Source organism: Desmodus rotundus, chromosome X, assembly GCF_022682495.2.
Source record: "Desmodus rotundus isolate HL8 chromosome X, HLdesRot8A.1, whole genome shotgun sequence".
Taxonomy (NCBI): Eukaryota; Metazoa; Chordata; class Mammalia; order Chiroptera; family Phyllostomidae; genus Desmodus; species Desmodus rotundus.
In genome coordinates this window covers 9,355,435-9,373,833 of record NC_071400.1, presented here as the reverse complement: position 1 = coordinate 9,373,833, position 18,399 = coordinate 9,355,435, and the positions used below count along the sequence as shown (strand labels likewise).

The 18,399-nt window shown below is 41.0% G+C and overlaps 1 protein-coding gene across 2 annotated transcripts in view; it reads left to right on the top strand.

Moving 5' to 3' along the window:
- PHKA1 (phosphorylase kinase regulatory subunit alpha 1) overlaps nt 1-18,399 on the top strand; it is a 126,539-nt gene that overhangs the window by 19,410 nt on the left and 88,730 nt on the right. For both annotated transcript variants that reach the window (XM_045191249.3, XM_024555291.4), the window contains exons 6-8: nt 5,665-5,745; nt 8,045-8,143; nt 9,095-9,241. In XM_045191249.3, coding sequence (XP_045047184.2) covers nt 5,665-5,745; nt 8,045-8,143; nt 9,095-9,241 — 327 coding nt within the window. The remainder of the gene's footprint in view (nt 1-5,664; nt 5,746-8,044; nt 8,144-9,094; nt 9,242-18,399) is intronic.

Below are 18,399 nucleotides of genomic sequence, written 5' to 3'. Positions count from 1 at the left end.
TTAGTGGAAAAAGTGGTAAAATCCTAATCAAGTCCATAATTTGGTTACTAGTATTGTTCTGATGTTAATTTCTTAGCTTTGACAGTTGTACTATGATATGTCAAAGTGTTAACATTAAGGAAAGCTGAGTGAAAGGTGTGTGGGAACTCACTTTTACTATCTTTGTAATTTATCTGGAAGTATAAAGTTATTCAAAATAAGAAGTTTATTGAAAGTAATTTTCACTGTTCTCTTTATATTATCAAGGGGCCATATAGAACTATGGTTAAGAATGTAGGCTTTGGAGTGAGAGTACTTGGCCTCTAATCCCAGGTCTGTCACTTACTAGTTGTGTGACCTTGGGTGAGTCAATTAACCTCCCTTTGCACCTCAGTTTTATCATCTATAAAATGTAATGATTAAGGAAGATAGTAGGGTAAAGTTTATAGGTTAGTGCATGGTACATTGTCAATGCCAATATGGAGTAAAATTAGAATGGATATTTAAGGTAAAATACCAAGGTGTGGCTTAGGCTCCATTTCCTAGACTCCTTGGGTATCTGCTTCAATGGAAAATTTGGTAAGTACCTCTCTAGATGGACTACTTAGAATTATGTAACTATGTAGTGAGCTCTATGTAGGAATTAGCTATTTTTGTTGATAATGATGATATGAGAGATTCTAGCCAAGAGCATATTTTTCCTACCACGATCATTAGTCTGACCCTTTGAGTCAAGAGTTTTCCCATTCAAATTATTAAAAACTCTAAAAAGTGAGAACCAAGATGGAGGCGTAGGTAGACACACCGCGCCTCCTCGCACAACCAGAACTGACAGAAAATCGAACGGCAAGGAAGTCCGACACCAAGTTGATAAAAAATAAACATTCATCCAGACCGGTAGGAGGGGCGGAGACAGGCAGCCGAGGCGGAGAGGACTCGTGTTGCTGTGGCAGGACCGAGACTGGCAGAGTGTGGGACGAACAGCGCAGGCAGTCTGACCACTAGCAGACCCTGCGGCCCCACATTCGCGCACAGATAAACCCAGAGGGCAGGACTCGGAGTGGCGGAGAACAAGGCAGGCAGTGTGGCGGGTAGCACCCCACGGCCCCACATTCTCGCATAGATAAACCAGGGCTCCAGCGCGGGGAAATAAAGCCTCAAACCTCTGATTGAAAACACCCTCGGGGGTTGGGGCGGCAGCAGGAGAGACTCCCAGCCTCACAAGAGAGGTCGTTGGAGAGACCCACATGGGCCTAGAGCGTGCACAAGCCCACCCACTTGGGAACCAGCACCAGAGGGGCCCAATTTGACTGTGGGTAGCAGAGGGAGTGACTGCAATCCGCTGGAGAGTGGAGCAAGCGCCATTACTCCCTCTTGGCCCCTCCCCCACGTACAGCGTCACAGCGCAGCGACCACCGTTACCCCGCCCGAGGGAACACCTAAAGCTCCGCCCCTTTAAGTAACACACTGCGCCAAGACAAACAAACAAAAAAAAATGGCCCAAATGACAGAACACTTCAAAGCTCCAGAAATAATTCAACTAAGCAGTGAACAGACAGCCAACCTATCAGATGCACAGTTCAAAATGCTGGTAATAAGGACGCTCACAGAATTGGTTGAATGTGGTCGAAAACTAGATGAAAAAATAAAGGCTATGCTAAGAGAGACAAAGGAAAATGTACAGGGAACCAATAGTGATGGGAAGGAAACTGGGACTCAAATCAGCGGTGTAGATCAGAAGGAAGAAAGAAACATCCAACCAGAAAAGAATGAAGAAACAAGAATTTGGAAAAATGAGGAGAGGCTTAGGAACCTCCAGGACATCTTGAAACATTCCAACATCCGAATTATAGGGGTGCCAGAAGGAGAAGAGGAAGAACAAAAATTGAAAACTTATTTGAACAAATAATGAAGGAGAATTTCCCTCATCTGGCAAAGGAAATAGACTTCCAGGAAGTCCAGGAAGCTCAGAGAGTCCCAAAGAAGCTGGACCCGAGGAGGAACACACCAAGGCACATCATAATTACATTACCCAAGATTAAAAATAAGGAGAGAATCTTAGAAGCAGCAAGAGAAAAGAACACAGTTACCTACAAAGGAGTTCCCATAAGACTGTCAGCTGATTTCTCAAAAGAGACCTTATAGGCAAGAAGGGGCTGGCAAGAAGTATTCCAAGTCATGAAAGGCAAGGACCTACATCCAAGATTGCCCTATCCAGCAAATCTATCATTTAGAATGGAAGGGAAGATAAAGTGCTTCTCAGATAAGGTCAAGTTAAAGGAGTTCATCATCACCAAGCCCTTATTATATGAAATGTTAAAGGGACTTATCTAAGAAAAAGAAGATAAAAAATATGAACAGTAAAAATGACAGCAAACTCACAGTTATTTACAACCACAGCTAAAACCAAAAGAAAACTAAGCAAACAACTAGAACAGGAACAGAACCACAGAAATGGAGATCATATGGAGGGTTATCAATGGGGGAACAGGAGGGGGAGAGTGGGGGGAAAGGTATAGAGAATAAGTAGCATGAATGATAGGTGGAAAATAGACAGGGGGAGGGTAAGAATAGTGTAGGAAATATAGAAGCCAAAGAACTTATAAGTATGACCCATGGACATGAACTATAGGGAGGGAATGTGGGAGGGAGGGGGTGGACAGGATGGAGTGAAGGGGGGGAATGGGACAACTGTAATAGCATAATCAATAAATATATTAAAATAAAATAAAATAAAATAAAATGTGGAATACCTTTAGGGAGAAAAGACCCATGTGAAGAAAAATCACAAAAAGATTGTAGGGATCACAGCAAAAAACCAAAAAACAAAAAACCCTCTAAAAAGCATGAACTAGGTTAAACTGTAGGGATTAGTGACACAGAGATATTTGTTTTTTATCCTATTTTGATTGATAACATACTTTTCTACTGGAACCAATTCATGTGATTTTTAAAATTTTTTTTTAAAATATATTTATTGATTATGCTATTACAGTTGTCCCATTTCCCCCCCACTCCACTCCATCCTGCCCACCCCGCTCCCTCCCACATTCCCCCCCCATAGTTCATGTCCATGGGTCATACTTATAAATTCTTTGACTTCTACATTTCCTACACTATTTTTACCCTCCCCCTGTCTATTTTCCACCTATCATCTATGCTACTTATTCTCTGTACCTTTACCCCCCTCTCCCCCTCCCACTCCCTTATTGACAACCCTCATGTTGTAGTTGTTTGCCTAGTTTGCTCTCATTTTTGTTTTATGTGTGGTCGTTAATAACTGTGAGTTTGCTGTCATTTTTACTGTTACTATTTTTGATCTTCTTTTTCTTAGGTAACTCCCTTTAACATTTCATATAATAAGGGCTTGGTGATGATGAGCTTCTTTAACTTGACCTTATCTGAGAAGCACTTGATCTTCCCTTCCATTCTAAATGATAGCTTTGCTGGATACAGTAATCTAGGATGTAGGTCCTTGCGTTTAATCTTGGGTAATGTAATTATGATATGCCTTGTTGTGTTCCTCCTTGGGTCCAGCTTCTTTGGGACTCTCTGAGCTTCCTGGACTTCCCGGAAGTCTATTTCCTTTGCCAGATCGGGGAAGTTCTCCATTATTTGTTCAAATAAGTTTTCAATTTTTTGTTCTTCCTCTTCTCCTTCTGGCACCCCTATAATTCGGATGTTGGAACGTTTCAAGGTGTCCTGGAGGTTCCTAAGCCTCTCCTCGTTTTTCCAAGTTCTTGTTTCTTCATTCTTTTCTGGTTGGATGTTTGTTTCTTCCTTCTGGTCCATACCATTGATTTGAGTCCCAGTTTCCTTCTCATCACTATTGGTTCCCTGTACATTTTCCTTTGTTTCTATTTGCATAGGCTTCATTTTTTCATCTGTTTTTCGAACAGATGCTCAACCAAGTCTGTGAGCATATTGATAACCAGTGCTTTGAACTGTGCATCCGATAGGTTGGCTATCTCTTCGTCGCTTAGTTGTATTTTTTCAGGAGCTTTGAAGTGTTCTGTCATTTGGGCCATTTTTTTTTGTTTGTTTGTCTGTCTTGGCGCATCTGTTACTTTAAGGGGCGGAGCCTTAGGTGTTCACCGGGGTGGGGTAATGCTGGTTGCTGCGCTGTGACGCTGTACGTGGGGGAGGGGCCGAGTGGGAGCAATGGCACCCGCCTCACTCTTCTCCGGCTTTCAATCTTTCACTCTGTTACCCACATTCAAACTGGGCCACTCTGGTGCTGGTTCCCGAGTAAGTGGGCCTGTGCACACTCTAGGCCCCTGTGTGTCTCTCCAACAACCTCTCCTGTGAGGCTGGGAGTCTCTCCTGCTGCCGCCCTAACCCCCAGGGGCGCTTTCAATCAGAGGTTTGAGGCTTTATTTCCCCGAGCTGGAGCCCTGGTTTGCGCAGTCTGCTTCGCTGCCTGCCGTTCGTCAGGTTTATCTGTGGGCGAATGTGGTGCCGCAGGGTGCTACCCGCCACTCTGCCTGCCCCACTCTCTGCCACTCTGAGTCTGGCCCTCTGGGTTTATCTGTGCAAATGTGGCGCCACAGGGTCTGCTAGTGCTCGGACTGCCTGTGCCATTTGTCTCACACTCCGCCAGTCTCCGACCCGCCACAGCCACGCGAGTCCTCTCCACCCCGGTGCCCGTCTCCGCCCCTCCTACCAGTCTGGGTGAATGTTTATTTTCTATTTCCTTGGTGTCGGTCCCCCTTGCCATTCGATTTTCTGTCAGTTCTGGTTGTGCGAGGAGGCGCAGTGTGTCTACCTACGCCGCCATCTTGGTTCCTCTGCCTCATGTGATTTTCTTATCAATCTAATATTCAGATATTCCAGGTTGGAAACAAGTTTTAGGAATCCTATTTTTAAAAATTTAATCTTTTTTTCCCACTTCATTACTACCTGCTCTTTGAGTAACTTTGAGCTAATTTCCTGAATATTTTCTGTCCAGGAAAGTGATTAAAGAACTTTAATGTGTAGGGAGCTGGGCATATTTCCCTGCTATAATTCACTCTAATCTAGTTGATTGACCCTAGAGAGCTTAACCTCTGATAAGAACACAACGTAGCTCTATTCCACAATGTCAAAGTTTAGTATTTGATGCTGGTATTCTCTGGCAGACAATTAGAAGTCTGCTGATTAAAGTTGGGGAGGACAGAAAGAGAGTGGTATCTACTTGCTCATTTGGAATTTTATTTGGCTGGAAGGTGTGAGGGAAGGAAGGGAAGACAGTAAGTCACTGGTATTGGGCCAAGAATTACAAGCAAAATTTTTGATGAAGCATTATGTAAATAATTTCTTATGAAGAAATCATCTTAACTCTAAAACAAAATGCTGGGGAAGAAATATATTAAAGAAAGGAAGCAGAGCAGGCAACATATGAGTGAAAGGGTCTGAGAAGGAAACAACATGTTTGAATTTGAAACTGGCCAGGGAAATTTGGAAAGCCTAATCACACTTTGACTACAATTAAACTGTCCAGGAGTCCTGCAACTTCTTGGATGCCATCCTAGAATTTAAAGTTACTGGGAAAATATCTGTGGGAGCAACCCAAGTCATTGGCATACCCTTAATAAGCATAAGTATGGCAAATTACCTACTATTTGTGCCTTTTATTTAACATTTGTGCATCTAGTAAGCATTTAGTAGTGATGATTTTCTAATGGAATGTTGCTTATTTTATGCCAGGACTTTGGTATATGGGAACGTGGAGACAAGACCAACCAAGGCATCTCAGAATTGAATGCCAGTTCAGTTGGAATGGCAAAGGTAATTTTTCTTGCTTTGTTTGTCCCCGGTATGGGGGAAGGAAGTCTGGTACATCTTTGCCATAGATAAAGGCTTAGCATGAATATGGACCATCATCAAATTAATTGTTCTTTTAAATTACAGGCAAAATTCAGATTCTCCCATAGAACTATGAACATGTAGGTGAAGACTTTTTTCATAAGCTCCAGATTTATATATCCAAATTGGTTTTGTAGCATATCTCTACTTACATATCTCACAAGGAATTCAGAGAACATATCTTAAACTAAGCTCATCATCTCTACCATTACACAACAAACAAAAGGAGGTCTTTTGTCCTTCTATACAGCATTTGACAAAGCTTGATATCAGGAAACTATTTCTCAGTCCTCTGCCACCCACACTCTCTTGTACTCCCGATATCATTATCATCATCATTATTACCTTTCCACTTAGCTTTATCTTTTCTTTCCCACTGCCACTGCCTCAATTACAGCTGTTATATTTGGAAAAGGCAAGAAGGCATAAAATAGGAGAGCAAGAATCAGATCAAAACATATCTATTATAATGATAAATATGCATGACTTAATTTGTTTCTCCTAACAAAGGGCAAAAACACAGGTTGATTTTAAAAGAGAAAAAAAGGAAGTTCAGACTATACTACCTATAAGAGCTCCAACATGACAATTTGATACAGAAATATTAAAAATAGAAAAGATAGGCAAAGTCTGGCCAACATAAACAAAAAAACCCCATGGGTGACTATGTATGCAAACATCAAATGGAGTAGAATTCAAAGCAAAATAGTAATATATAGAATAAAGAGGACAAATTTTTGTTAGTAGTATAAGATAGGTATCAAATTTCATTGCTTTGCATGTGGCTATCCAATTTTCCCAACATGATTTATTGATTACTATCCTTTTCTCACTGAGTTTTTTTCACTCCCTTGTCAAATATTAATTGACCATAAATGCAAGGGTCCATTTCTGTGTTCTCTATTTTGTTCCATTGGTCTGCGTCTATTTTCTTAAAGATTTTATTTATTTATTTTTAGAGAGAGGGGAAGGGAAGGAGAGAGAAGGAGGGAAGGAGAGAAGGGGAGGAACATTAATGTGTGGTTGCCTCTCACATGCCCCCTACTGGGGACCTGGCCCGAAACCCAGGCATGTGCCCTGACTGGTAATTGAACCAGCAACTCTTTGTTTCACAGGCCTGTGCTCAATCCCCTGAGCTACACCAGCCAGGGCTATGTGTCTATTTTAATGCCTATACCATACTATTTTAATTACTGTATTTTTGTAATATAATTTAAAGTTATGATGTGTTAGGCTTTCAACTTTGTTCTTCTTTCCCATGATTGCTTTGGATGTTTGAGGTCCTTGGTGGTTTCATATAAATTTTAGGACCTCTCACCTCCTTGGTTAAATTTATTCTTAACTCTTTTATTGATTTTGATGCTATTGTGGATGGCACAGATTTTTTAAAATTGCTTTTTCAGGTGTTTTGTTGTTAGTGTACAAAAACACCACTGATTCCAGTGTGCTGATTTTATGTCCTTCGACTTTACTGTATTTATTGATTAGTTTTTTGGCTAAGTCTTTAGGTTTTTCTACATATGAGATAGTATCATCTGTAAATAATGACAATTTTACTTTCATTCTCATTTGGATTCTTTTATTTGTTTGTGTTCTCTGATTGCACTGGCTAGGACTTATAACACTATGTTGAGTAAGAGTATTTTTTGTTTCTGATCTTAAAGGAGAAGCTTTCAGTATTTCACTGTTGAGTATGTTAGCTGTGTGTTTGTCATACATGGCCTTTATTATGTTGAAGTATGTTTTTTCTATATTGAATCTGTTGAGGGTTTCTATCATGAAAGGATGGCTACAACCTCCATCTTAACTGTCTCTGGGACAATATGAGAGGAAAAGAACAACTCAAAGGCCTCTTGGAATAAAGAATGTTAATCGTAGCCCTGGCTGGTGTAGCTCAATGGATTGAGCACAGGCCTACAAACCAAAGGGTTGCTGGTTTGATTCCCAGTCAGGGCACATGCCTGGGTTGTGGGCCAGGTCCCCAGTAGGGGGTGCGTGAGAGGCAACCACACATTGACGTTTCCCTCTTTTTCTCCTTCCCTTCCCCCTCTCTAAAAAAAATAAACAAAATCTTTTTAAAAAGAATGTTAGTTGTATTTTATGTTCTGCTGAACATATTTAAAATGACATTATGTGCATTGCTATGATATTGAGATACAGGGAATAGAAATATATATCTTTTTAATGCTGACATTGACCATTCCTTCTTTGCTCCTCACAGGCAGCCCTGGAAGCATTAGATGAATTGAATCTGTTTGGTGTGAAAGGTGGACCCCAATCAGTTATTCACGTACTTGCTGATGAAGTACAGCACTGCCAGGTAAGAAATAATGGATCACATTACAGAAAATTTTATTCTAACCCAGATTCAGACTTAGTAAGGACTTTAAAATAAAGAATCCTGATTGAGAATACATAATCTTATTTATTACCATATGCCAAAAATGACTTATCAAACATCCTATACTGAGATAAGCTTGATATGACATTAGCAGTAACATAAATCATAGTCCTGTTTTCTCACCCAAAGTTATAAAGGGATCTCATTATAGTATTCTTCAGTGGAATTCTTCATTGTTGTCATATCAAGTTTATGGACCCTGCTCCTGAGTATCTCCTTTTCTAGATATAACAGGAGAATAAGGCATGATTGATTTTTGAGTGTTCTTGATAGTAGCTCTGAAACATTCCCTTGTCCCAGTTTTAAATGTTTGGAGTTTAGATTGTTTAAATGGTAAATGCATATCTTCAGTGTTGTTTAGGATTACTCTGTACATTGAAAGATTAAGGTTCTTCTCATTGGCAAGATGAGTTTCCTTCTCCAAACTCTGATTAGACACCCATAATGTTATAGTGAATATGAACTCATCTTCTAATTGTAAAAACACAAAATTTCTTATGGGAAAGATAAATATAAAGGATAATGAATTGAGCCTTCCATTTCCTACTTCTCAGCAGCTACATTTTCCCTTATCTTTATGCTTAATAGGTGCTTGTGGAATAACAGGATTGTAGATGGGATAATGATGTTAAGAGTATTCTATATCCATTAGCATCTGCTTAACAATCAGGATTGGAAAGCATTGAGAGTAGGATTGAAACAAGGGATAACTTACAGAAATAGCTAGTTTTTAAAGCTATCACTATTGAATACTGTTTACATTTTCTTCTGAATGATCCTCTTCTACATAAATCTTTTGAAACTAAATCTGTTAGTTTTATAACCCCGAGTTATTCACTAATGTGCCACATTTGATTTTCTTTCTCTTAGTCTATTCTTAATTCAATACTCCCTCGGGCTTCAACATCCAAAGAGGTTGATGCTAGTCTACTTTCAGTTATTTCCTTCCCAGCCTTTGCAGTAGAGGATAATCAGTTGGTGGAAGTCACAAAACAAGAAATCATCACCAAGCTTCAGGTATGTCTATATGAGCCTTCCTTTCTGTTAGGGTTCTTAATTTAGGGGAAAATTATTATCTTTTGGGGCCTTGACTATGACGTGTGTCAATGATTTAACCAAATGACAGGGTTAATATCACTACTAATAAGGAATATTAACATCATGTACTCCTGATACATTACACCGAGAAGTGCACAGCACCTCTGTGACATCCTTCCCAATATTGCATAACCTCAATCTAATCATGAGAAAACATTAGACAAAACCAAATTCAGGGACATTTTACAAAATGACTGACACATACACTTCAAAGGTTTAAACAAAGAAAGACAGAGGTACTGTCACAGATTGAAAGAGACTAAGGAGGCACGACAAATAAAAGCATTGGGATCGTGAATCAGGTAATACAACAGAAAAAAGCCATTAGTGGAAAAACTGGTGAAATCCAAGTAAGTTCTGTACTTTGGTTAATAGTGTGAATTTTTTAGTTTTGATAAATGCTCTTTAGTTGTGTAACATGGTTAAGAAAAGGGGAAACTGTAGAAGGGTATATGGAAACTCTCCGCACTGTTGTTGCAACTCTTCTGTAACTCTCAAAAATTTAAAAAAATTGATTTCTTTTTTTTTAAAGGCTGGTGTGTCTTGTAATCTTATAAGCTGTGTGATCAGGAACACATAGATTACTAGCTGGGCTGTCACAGATTTGACAAAATGGTGGAAAGCCATGGAGAGTATAATATTAGGAACTCTGTTTTAAGGAAGAACCTGTAACTTAGCCCTGCCTTGAAATCACATTGCTGAAATCAGTTTCTGCTGCTGGGCTGGTATTAGGGTTGTTTGAATTATTATATTTTTTTCACTTTTCCACATTAAAAAAATTTTTACTATGTTTTATTGTTGTGCAATTACAATTGTCCCCATTTTCCCCCCAATACTATCCCCTGCCCTGCCCACCCGACTCTCCCACATTCAATCCTTGCCCTCCCAACCCTCGTTGTCCTTGTCCATGGGTCCTTTACATAAGTTCCTTGACTCGACTCTTCCCCTACTTTACCCCTTTATCCCCCTCCCCCTCCCCTCTGGTCACTGTCAGTTTGTTCTTTATCTCCATGTGTCCAGTTCTATTTTTCTCGCTTCTTTGTTTTGTTGATTAGGTTCCATTAGTGAGATCATATGGTATTTGTCTTTCACTGCCTGGCTTATTTCACTTATTAGCATTATACTCTCTAGTTCCATCCATGCTGTTGCAAAAGGTAGGAGTTTCTTCTTTCTTTTTGCTGCATACTATTCCGTTGTGTAAATGTACCACAGTTTTTTGATCCACTCATTTACTGGTGGGCACTTACTTAGGCTGCTTCCAGCACTTGGCTATTGTAAATTGTGTTGCTATGAACATTGGGGTGTATAGGTTCTTTTGAATTGGTGTTTTAGGATTCTTAGGGTATAGTCCTAGCAGTGGGATGACTGGATCAAAAGGCAGTTCCATTTTTAGTTTTCTGAGGAAATTCCATACTGTTTTCCACAGTGGCTGCACCAGTCTGCATTCCCACCAATAGGGTACTAGAGTTTCCTTTTCTCCGCAGCCTCTCCAACACTTGTTTGTTGATTTGGTTATAGTGGCCATTCTGACTGGTGTGAAGTAGTGTCTCATTGTGGTTTTAATTTGCATCTCTCTAATGGCTAGCGATGCTGAGCATCCTTTCATATGTCTCTGGGCCCTCTGTATGTCCTCCTTGGAGAAGTGTCTGTTCAGGTCCTTTGCCCATTTTTCAGTTGGATTGTTTGTCTTCCTGGAGTGCAGTCATGTGAGTTCTTTATTTTGGACATCAAAACCTTGTCCGAGGTATCATTTGCAAATATGTTTTCCCATACAGTTGGTTCCTTTGTCATTTTGCTGATGTTTTCTTTGGCCATACAGAAGCTTTTTAGCTCGATGTAGTCCCATTTGTTTATTCTTTCCTTTATGTCCCTTGCTCTAGGGGACATATTGGTAAAAATATTGCTGCATGGAGTATCTGAAATTTTCCTGCCTATGTTCTCCTCTAGGACTTTTATGGTGTTGTGACTTACATTTAAGTCTTTAATCCATCTTGAGTTTATTTTTGTGTATGGTGGAAGTTGGTGGTCAAGTTTCCTTTTTCTGCATGTAGTTGTCCAGATCTCCCAGCACTATTTGTTGAAGAGGCTATTTTTATTCCATTTTATTTTCCTGCTCCCTTTGTTGGATATTAATTGACCATAGAGAGAATAAATATTATAACTGGGGATTAGGATGATGCTGGCCTCATAAAAAGAGTTTGGGTGTCTTCCCTCTTGGATTTTTTAGAATAGTTTGAGAAGAATAGGGGTTAGCTCTTCCATAAATGTTTTATAAAATTCTCCTGTAAAACTGTCTGGTACAGGGCTTTTCTGTGCGGGGAATTTTTTGATTGCTGCTTCAGTTTCACTAGCTGTTATCAATATGTTCATGCTTTCTGCTTCTTTGATTCAGTTTTGGGAGATTATATGTTTCTAGAAATTTGCCCATTTCACCCAACTTTTCAAATTTCTTGGCATATTGTTGTTTGTAGTAATTTCTTACACTCCTTTGTATTTCTGTGGTATCAGTAGTAATTTCTTCTCTTTCATTTCTGATTTTATTTATTTGGGTCTTCTCTCTTTTTTTCTTGGTGAGTCTGGTTAAAGGGTTGTCGATATTTTTTTATCTTTTCAAAGAACCAGCTCCTGGATTTGAATTGTTCTTTTAGTCTCTATGTCACAGGTGTCAAACTCATTTTCACCGGGGGCCACATCAGCCTCGCTGTTGCCTTCAAAGGGCCAAATATAATTTCAACTACTTAACAGCTAAGGAGTAGTTACATTTATACAGTCCTAAAATTATTTTGCCCCTTTGAAGGCAACTGTGAGGCCCCCAGTGAAAATGAGTTTGACAGCCCTGCTGTATGTCATTTATTTCTGCTCTGATCTTGATTATTTACTTCCTTCTACTGTCTCTGGGCTTTGTTTGTTTTTGTTCCTCCAGTTCTTGTAGATGGAGGGTTAGGTTGTTTATTTGAAATGTTTCTGTCTTCTTTAGGTAGGTCTGTATTGCTCTGAACTTCCCTCTCAGAACTGCCTCTGTTGTGTCCCATAGTTTTGGGACTGTTATGTGCTCATTTTCATTTGTTTCCAGAAAGTTTTTGATTTCTTCCATGATCTCATTATTAACCCATTCATTGTTTAATAGCATGCTATTCAGTCTCCTTGAATTTGAATGTTCTTGAGTTTTTTCTTGAAGTTGGTTTCCTGATTCAAGCCCTTACAGTCTGAGAAAATGCTTGATATGATTTCAATTTTCTTGAATTTGTTGATGCTTGTTTTGTGTCCTATCATGTGGTCTGTCTTTGAATATGTTCCATGTGCATTTGAAAAGAATGTGTATTTTGCTTCTTTGGTATGGAAGGTTCTGTATATATCAATTAATTCCATTTGACCTAGTGCATCATCCAGTGCCACAATATCCTTGTTGGATCTTTGTTTGGAAGATCTTTCCATTGTTGACAGGGGTATTAAATCTCCTAGTATAAGTGTGTTGCTGTCAATATTTTTCTTGAAGTCCTCCAAGATTTTCCTTATGTATTTGGGTGCTCCTATGTTGGGTGCATACACGTTTACAATTTTTATGTCTTCTTGATGGATTCTTCCCTTGAGTATTATGAAGTGTCCTTCTGTGTCTCCTTTCATGACCTTTGTTTTGAAGTCTATTTTGTCTGATATAACTGTTGCTACCCTGGCTTTTTTTTCCTGTCCATTTGCTTGGAATATCTGTTTCCAACCCTTCAATTTCAGTCTTATGTTCTGAAATGGGTCTCTTGTGGGCAAAATATGTACAAGTCATATTTTCTTATCCATTCAGCTACCCTATATCTTTTCATTGGAGCATTTAATCCCTTTACATTTAAGGTTATCATTGACAGGTACTTGTTCACTGCTATTTTATCCCTTTGTACTTGTGTTCCTCTCTCTCTCACTCTTTTCTTTCATCTTTTTAAAGCAGTCCCTTTAGCATATCTTGCAATGCTGGTTTGGTGGAGGTGTATTCTTTTAGCCTTCTTTCGTCTGGGACACTTCTTATTTTACCTTCCATTTTAAATGAGAGTCTTTCTGGGTAGAGTAGTTTTGGTTGGAGGCCTTTGCTTTTCATTACTTGGAATATTTCTTGCCATTCTCCTCTGGCTTTTGGTGTTTCTGTTGAGAAATCAATAGCCTTATGGGAGCTTTCTTGTATATTATTATCTGTTTCTCCCTTGCTGCCTTTAAGATTCTCTCTTTGTCTTTTAATTTTGTCATTTTAATTATGATATGTCTTAGAGTTGGCCTCTCTGGGTTCATCTTCATTGGGACCCTCTGTGCTTCCTGTACTTGTGTGACTTTTTCTCTAGATGAGAATATGTTTTTAGTATTTGTTTTGACTTAAAATATTTATCTCATATAAACTTTGCCATTCATCCAATTGCTGGGTCTTTGATTTACATGGCCCTGTATCCATGCTATTTCTCCCACTTGGAAGGCCCTATCTCACCTACTTTCAATGCCCATCTTTCTTTTTTAAAAATTTTTTTATTGTTATTCAGTTACAGTTGTGTGCCTTTTCTCCCCAGCCCTCCACCCCACCCCAGCCAAACCCCCCAATGCCATCTTTCCATGTCCAGATGCTATCAGTTCTTCAATCCACAGTTCAAAATCCTAATGCTATTGGATTATGCAAGTTGGAAATAATATCTGTCTTTTTCTTGAATACCTGGATGCATGGCTTGTGTCTCTGTCAAGGTGCTGGCCACTTTATACACTGTCACCCTTGTGGAGTGGGCTGCTGTGGTCACTACTAGAACCATAAGCTCTGTATTGTCCACAATTGCTGCACAGGCCTGGTTCACAAAATGGGCTCAGTGTCTGTTGAGGAAATAAATGAATGAATGAACAAATGAATAAATTTTGGGGTGAAGAAATATGCTTGAGTGTTTGATACTGATACAATTTTCCAAAGAGCTGTAAAACTGTACTCATGAGGCCAATTTTTGGCCAAGACATCCAGTGCTAACATGAATCACTAAATTTCAGCCAACTGGGCTGACCCTCGGTCCTGTCCTTTACCAGAAACATCCTGGTTAAGGGATAAAAAGCAGCAGCTCCCAGCTCCCAAGCAAGTTCCTTTAAGTGTAAGAGTGTTGAAATCATTGCTTCAATGAATGGATGCCTTTAGGTATCCACTCGGCTGGTCCTAAGAGGCTTCCCAGGTGGCCAGGGGTTCTGAGAGAAAGATGACCTCTTCCAGCACTGGGGCCCATGGCAAGAGACTGGGCATAAGGGGAGTTACCTTCTCCTGTAGACAGGCGATGTCATTGGTGTGATGTCATGCCTGTGCACCTGGAAAGAGCTGGATGTGGTTAGATATTGTCTGCAAAGGTTATGTGAGATGACAGGAGTGGAGAAGTGTACCACTGAGTACCCAGGTAAAGGTGTGTTATGTCTCAAAAAAGTGAAGGTTGAGTGTAGCTAGAGGCTGTTGAAATAGGCACTCAGGAGACTGGAAGTCAGTCAAAGAGTTTGGTGTGACTGCCGAGTATTTACTATTTACTATTTACTATTTAGTAACAGTTTGCTATTGGGTGGAATCAGTAACCTAAGTAATATTAGATAGGGACCCCTAATGGGTGGGACCCTGACATGACGGGAACGAAAATTCACACTGAGGCCCCATTCATGCTTTTCGGGTTGAAGAACGAGTCAGATTTGGCTGTTCAATTCAGAAGCAGTGGGGATAGTTACACCTTCTCTAGATAGGTCTCATATAATGGGTTTCAACCTGCGAAGGCCCTGTTTTCCTTTAGATTGGGCCCTTTTCTAACTGGCGTGGAAGGTGTTATTTATAAGTGAGGAGGAAGGTCCGCAGGGTAATATTTTCCCGAGCTTATTGTAAGTGCAAAATACTTAATTTTATTACTTATTGGGTCAGACTGTGCATATGCACTAGCAGATATTTTAGGGCAATGAGTGCTTTGGCTCTAGGGAATGTAGGCAGCACAATGGCTCCAGTGGCGCAGCTCAGGCATATCTGTTTCTGTATTATGCGCAGTCACTCCCTGGTTGGTTGGTTGGTTGGTTTTCTTCATCAGCTTGTCCATATGTTGGCCGTAATTGGAAAAGAAAGGAGTGAGGCTGAAAGCTGTCAATAGTCTAACATCTAAAATGGAATCAGATTCCTTATCACACACTATCACCCCCACACATCAGCCCACCCTCCCCTCCCCTGGCACTGAACACAAACCCAACACCAATTTCTTTCCATCCTTGCCAGTATGAGAAAGTGTTAAGGAAAAAACTCATCTTCAGCTGTCACCTCATACTTATTCTCAGTGTCTGGCCAACTGTGGGCTGGCTGGCCTAGTCCCCAAACTTGCAGGATTCTACCTCCCTCCCTTCTCCCATACCTGCCCCTTCCCTCACTCCCTCCCCATCTGCAGAGAACACACAGAGATACAAACACATTTCTTTTTCACACATGCTAGTATTTTAATCATTAACACAGAATTACATCATTTGGTCCAGTTTGATCTCTGCGTAAAGGACCATTTCTCTAGAATGTTTTCTAGAGAGGCTGCATGTGTTTAAGGGTCTTTGGTTTCTGGTTCACGGGGGGTTGATGGAGACTCCTCATTTGGAGAGGGAGACTCCTCATTTGGAGAGGGAGACACCTCACTTGGAGAGGGAGACACCTCACTTGGAGAGGGAGACTCCTCATTTGGGGAGGGAGACTCCTCATTTGGAGAGGGAAGCTCCTCATTGGCAGAGGGAGACTCCTCATTTGCAGAGAGATACTCCTCGTTGGCAGAGGGAGACTCCTCATTTGCAGAGAGATACTCCTCGTTTGCCCAGGGAGACTCCTCACTTGCAGAGGGAGACTCCTCACTTGCAGAAGGAGACACCTCATTTGCCCAGGGAGACTCCTCATTTGGAGAGGGAGACTCCTCACTTGCAGAGGGAGACTCCTCACTTTCAGAGAGAGACTCCTCACTTGCAGAGGGAGACTCCTCATTTGCCCAGGGAGAGTCCTCACTTGCAGAGGCAGAATCCTCACTGGTATAGGGAGAGTCCACCTGATTTTCTTCATCCATCTCTGGCTGGTTTTCGCTGACTTTTTTACCGCGCCTATGGCATAAGATGATTATCTTCGGCATTTTCCTTCCCTGATACTTTTCTTCGATCTGCCGAAGGGTAGCAGTTACCTTCTCCGATAACTTCAGCGCCTAGTAGGGAAAGAAGATAAACCCAGAAAGACATTGGTTTGGGGGCAGAGGGTGGGAAATAAGTAAGAACGGGGTTGTAAGGGGATGAGAGTGAATTGGGGAGGGGTTTGTGCCAGGCACGGGCAGGGGGAAAGTCTTGCGTGGGGCATCAGTGGGGAGGAAGAGGAGGCATATGAGTAGGGTAGTCTGACCTTCTCCCTTTCATTGTCCGCGAGCTGGGACTCACTCTTCCGCTTTTGTCCTCTGCTTGATGTTGGTGTCTCCTCATCCGAATCAGACTCCATCGTTTCCTCAGCTTCCTCGGCCTTCTGGTAGCACCAGTGCCCCTCGCTAGGGCTCCCGACCTCTATATATACCCTCCAGGAAAATGCGGAACCACACCCTCAGCTGCGATTGGCCGTCAAGAAATTCCTCCAGCCCCCGGTAACCATGGAGAGGCGTGACATCACAAAGCTGCTGCACCCCACCCCCCACATTCCAGGAGGGGGAGGGGCGGGTGCAGAGGAGTCTAGCTGCTCTGGTTAGAGAAAGGTGGAGCTTCCTCCACACCCCCTGATGGCTTTCCCAAACTGCCCTCTCACTCTCCCTCATCTCCTCTAGGTCAGTGCTTGTGGTGCCAGCGGCAGGGAGAGGGCGTTTCCTCTAAGCCGCTCCCCACAGCCGCCTCCATTCATCAGTTCATTCAGTTGTCTCCCAGCTCTCATCTAGTATTTCGTGAGTTTTTAGTACAGGCTTTATTTTAGAGCAGTTTTAGATTTACATAAAAACCAAAGGTAATACCCACACACCCCACACCCAATTTCCCTTATTATAACATCTTGCGTTAGTATGGTGCATTTGTTACACTTGTTCACCATCAGGGAAAAGGTTATTCATTAAAGTCTGTGCTTTATTCAGATTTCCTTAGTTTTTACTTGATGTGCCTTTTCTGTCCCAGGATCCCGTCCAGGATGCACACTACATTTAGTCATCTTGGCATGCCTCATAGGCTCCTCTTGGCTGTGACAGTCTTTAGAATTCTTGTTTTTGAGAACCTTGAGAGTTTGCTTTGTTTGTTGTGTTTTTTAATGCTAAGTCCTCAGATGTTATTGATGTTATAGTTGAAAGTTTGTACCCTTTTACCAAGCCCTTCCTATTCCCGCCACCCCTCAGCCCCTGGCTCACACTTTCCTACTCTCTGTTTCAATGAGTTTGACTTTTTCTTTTTAAATATCCCACTACAAGTGATACGATACAGTGCGTGCCTGTGTGTGTATAACATCTTCTTTATCCATCCATCTACAGATGGACATTTGCATTATTTATATTTGCTATTGTGAATAATGCAGCATAATACCTACCTTCTATTTTGCTTTGCTTTTTAATCATTTTTTATTGTTATTCTAGTACAGTTGTCTCAGTTTTTTTCCCATTTGCCCTGCTCTACCCACCCCAGCCCCTCACTCCCATAGTTAATTCTCACACTATTGTCCATGTCTCTGGGTCATTCATACAGGTTCTTTGTCTAGTCCCTTCCCCTTCTTTCCACCATTGTCCCCCTCCCCACCTCTGGTCACTTTCAGTCTGCTCTATGTTTCCATGCCTGTGGTTCTATTTTGTTTGTTAGTTTATTTTGTTCATTAGATTCCACTTATAGGGGAGATCATATGGTATTTGTCTTTCATTGACTGGCTTATTTCACTTTGCATAATATTCTCCAGTTCCATCCATACTGTCGCAAAAGGTAGGAGTCCCTTCTTTCTTTCTGCTGCGTAGTATTTCATTGTGTAAAAGTAGCACAAGTTTTTGATCCACTCATTTACTGATGGGCACTTGGGTTGTTTCCAGCACTTGGCTAGTGTAAGTTGTGCTGCTATGAGCACAGGGGTGCATAGGTTCTTTTGAATCGGT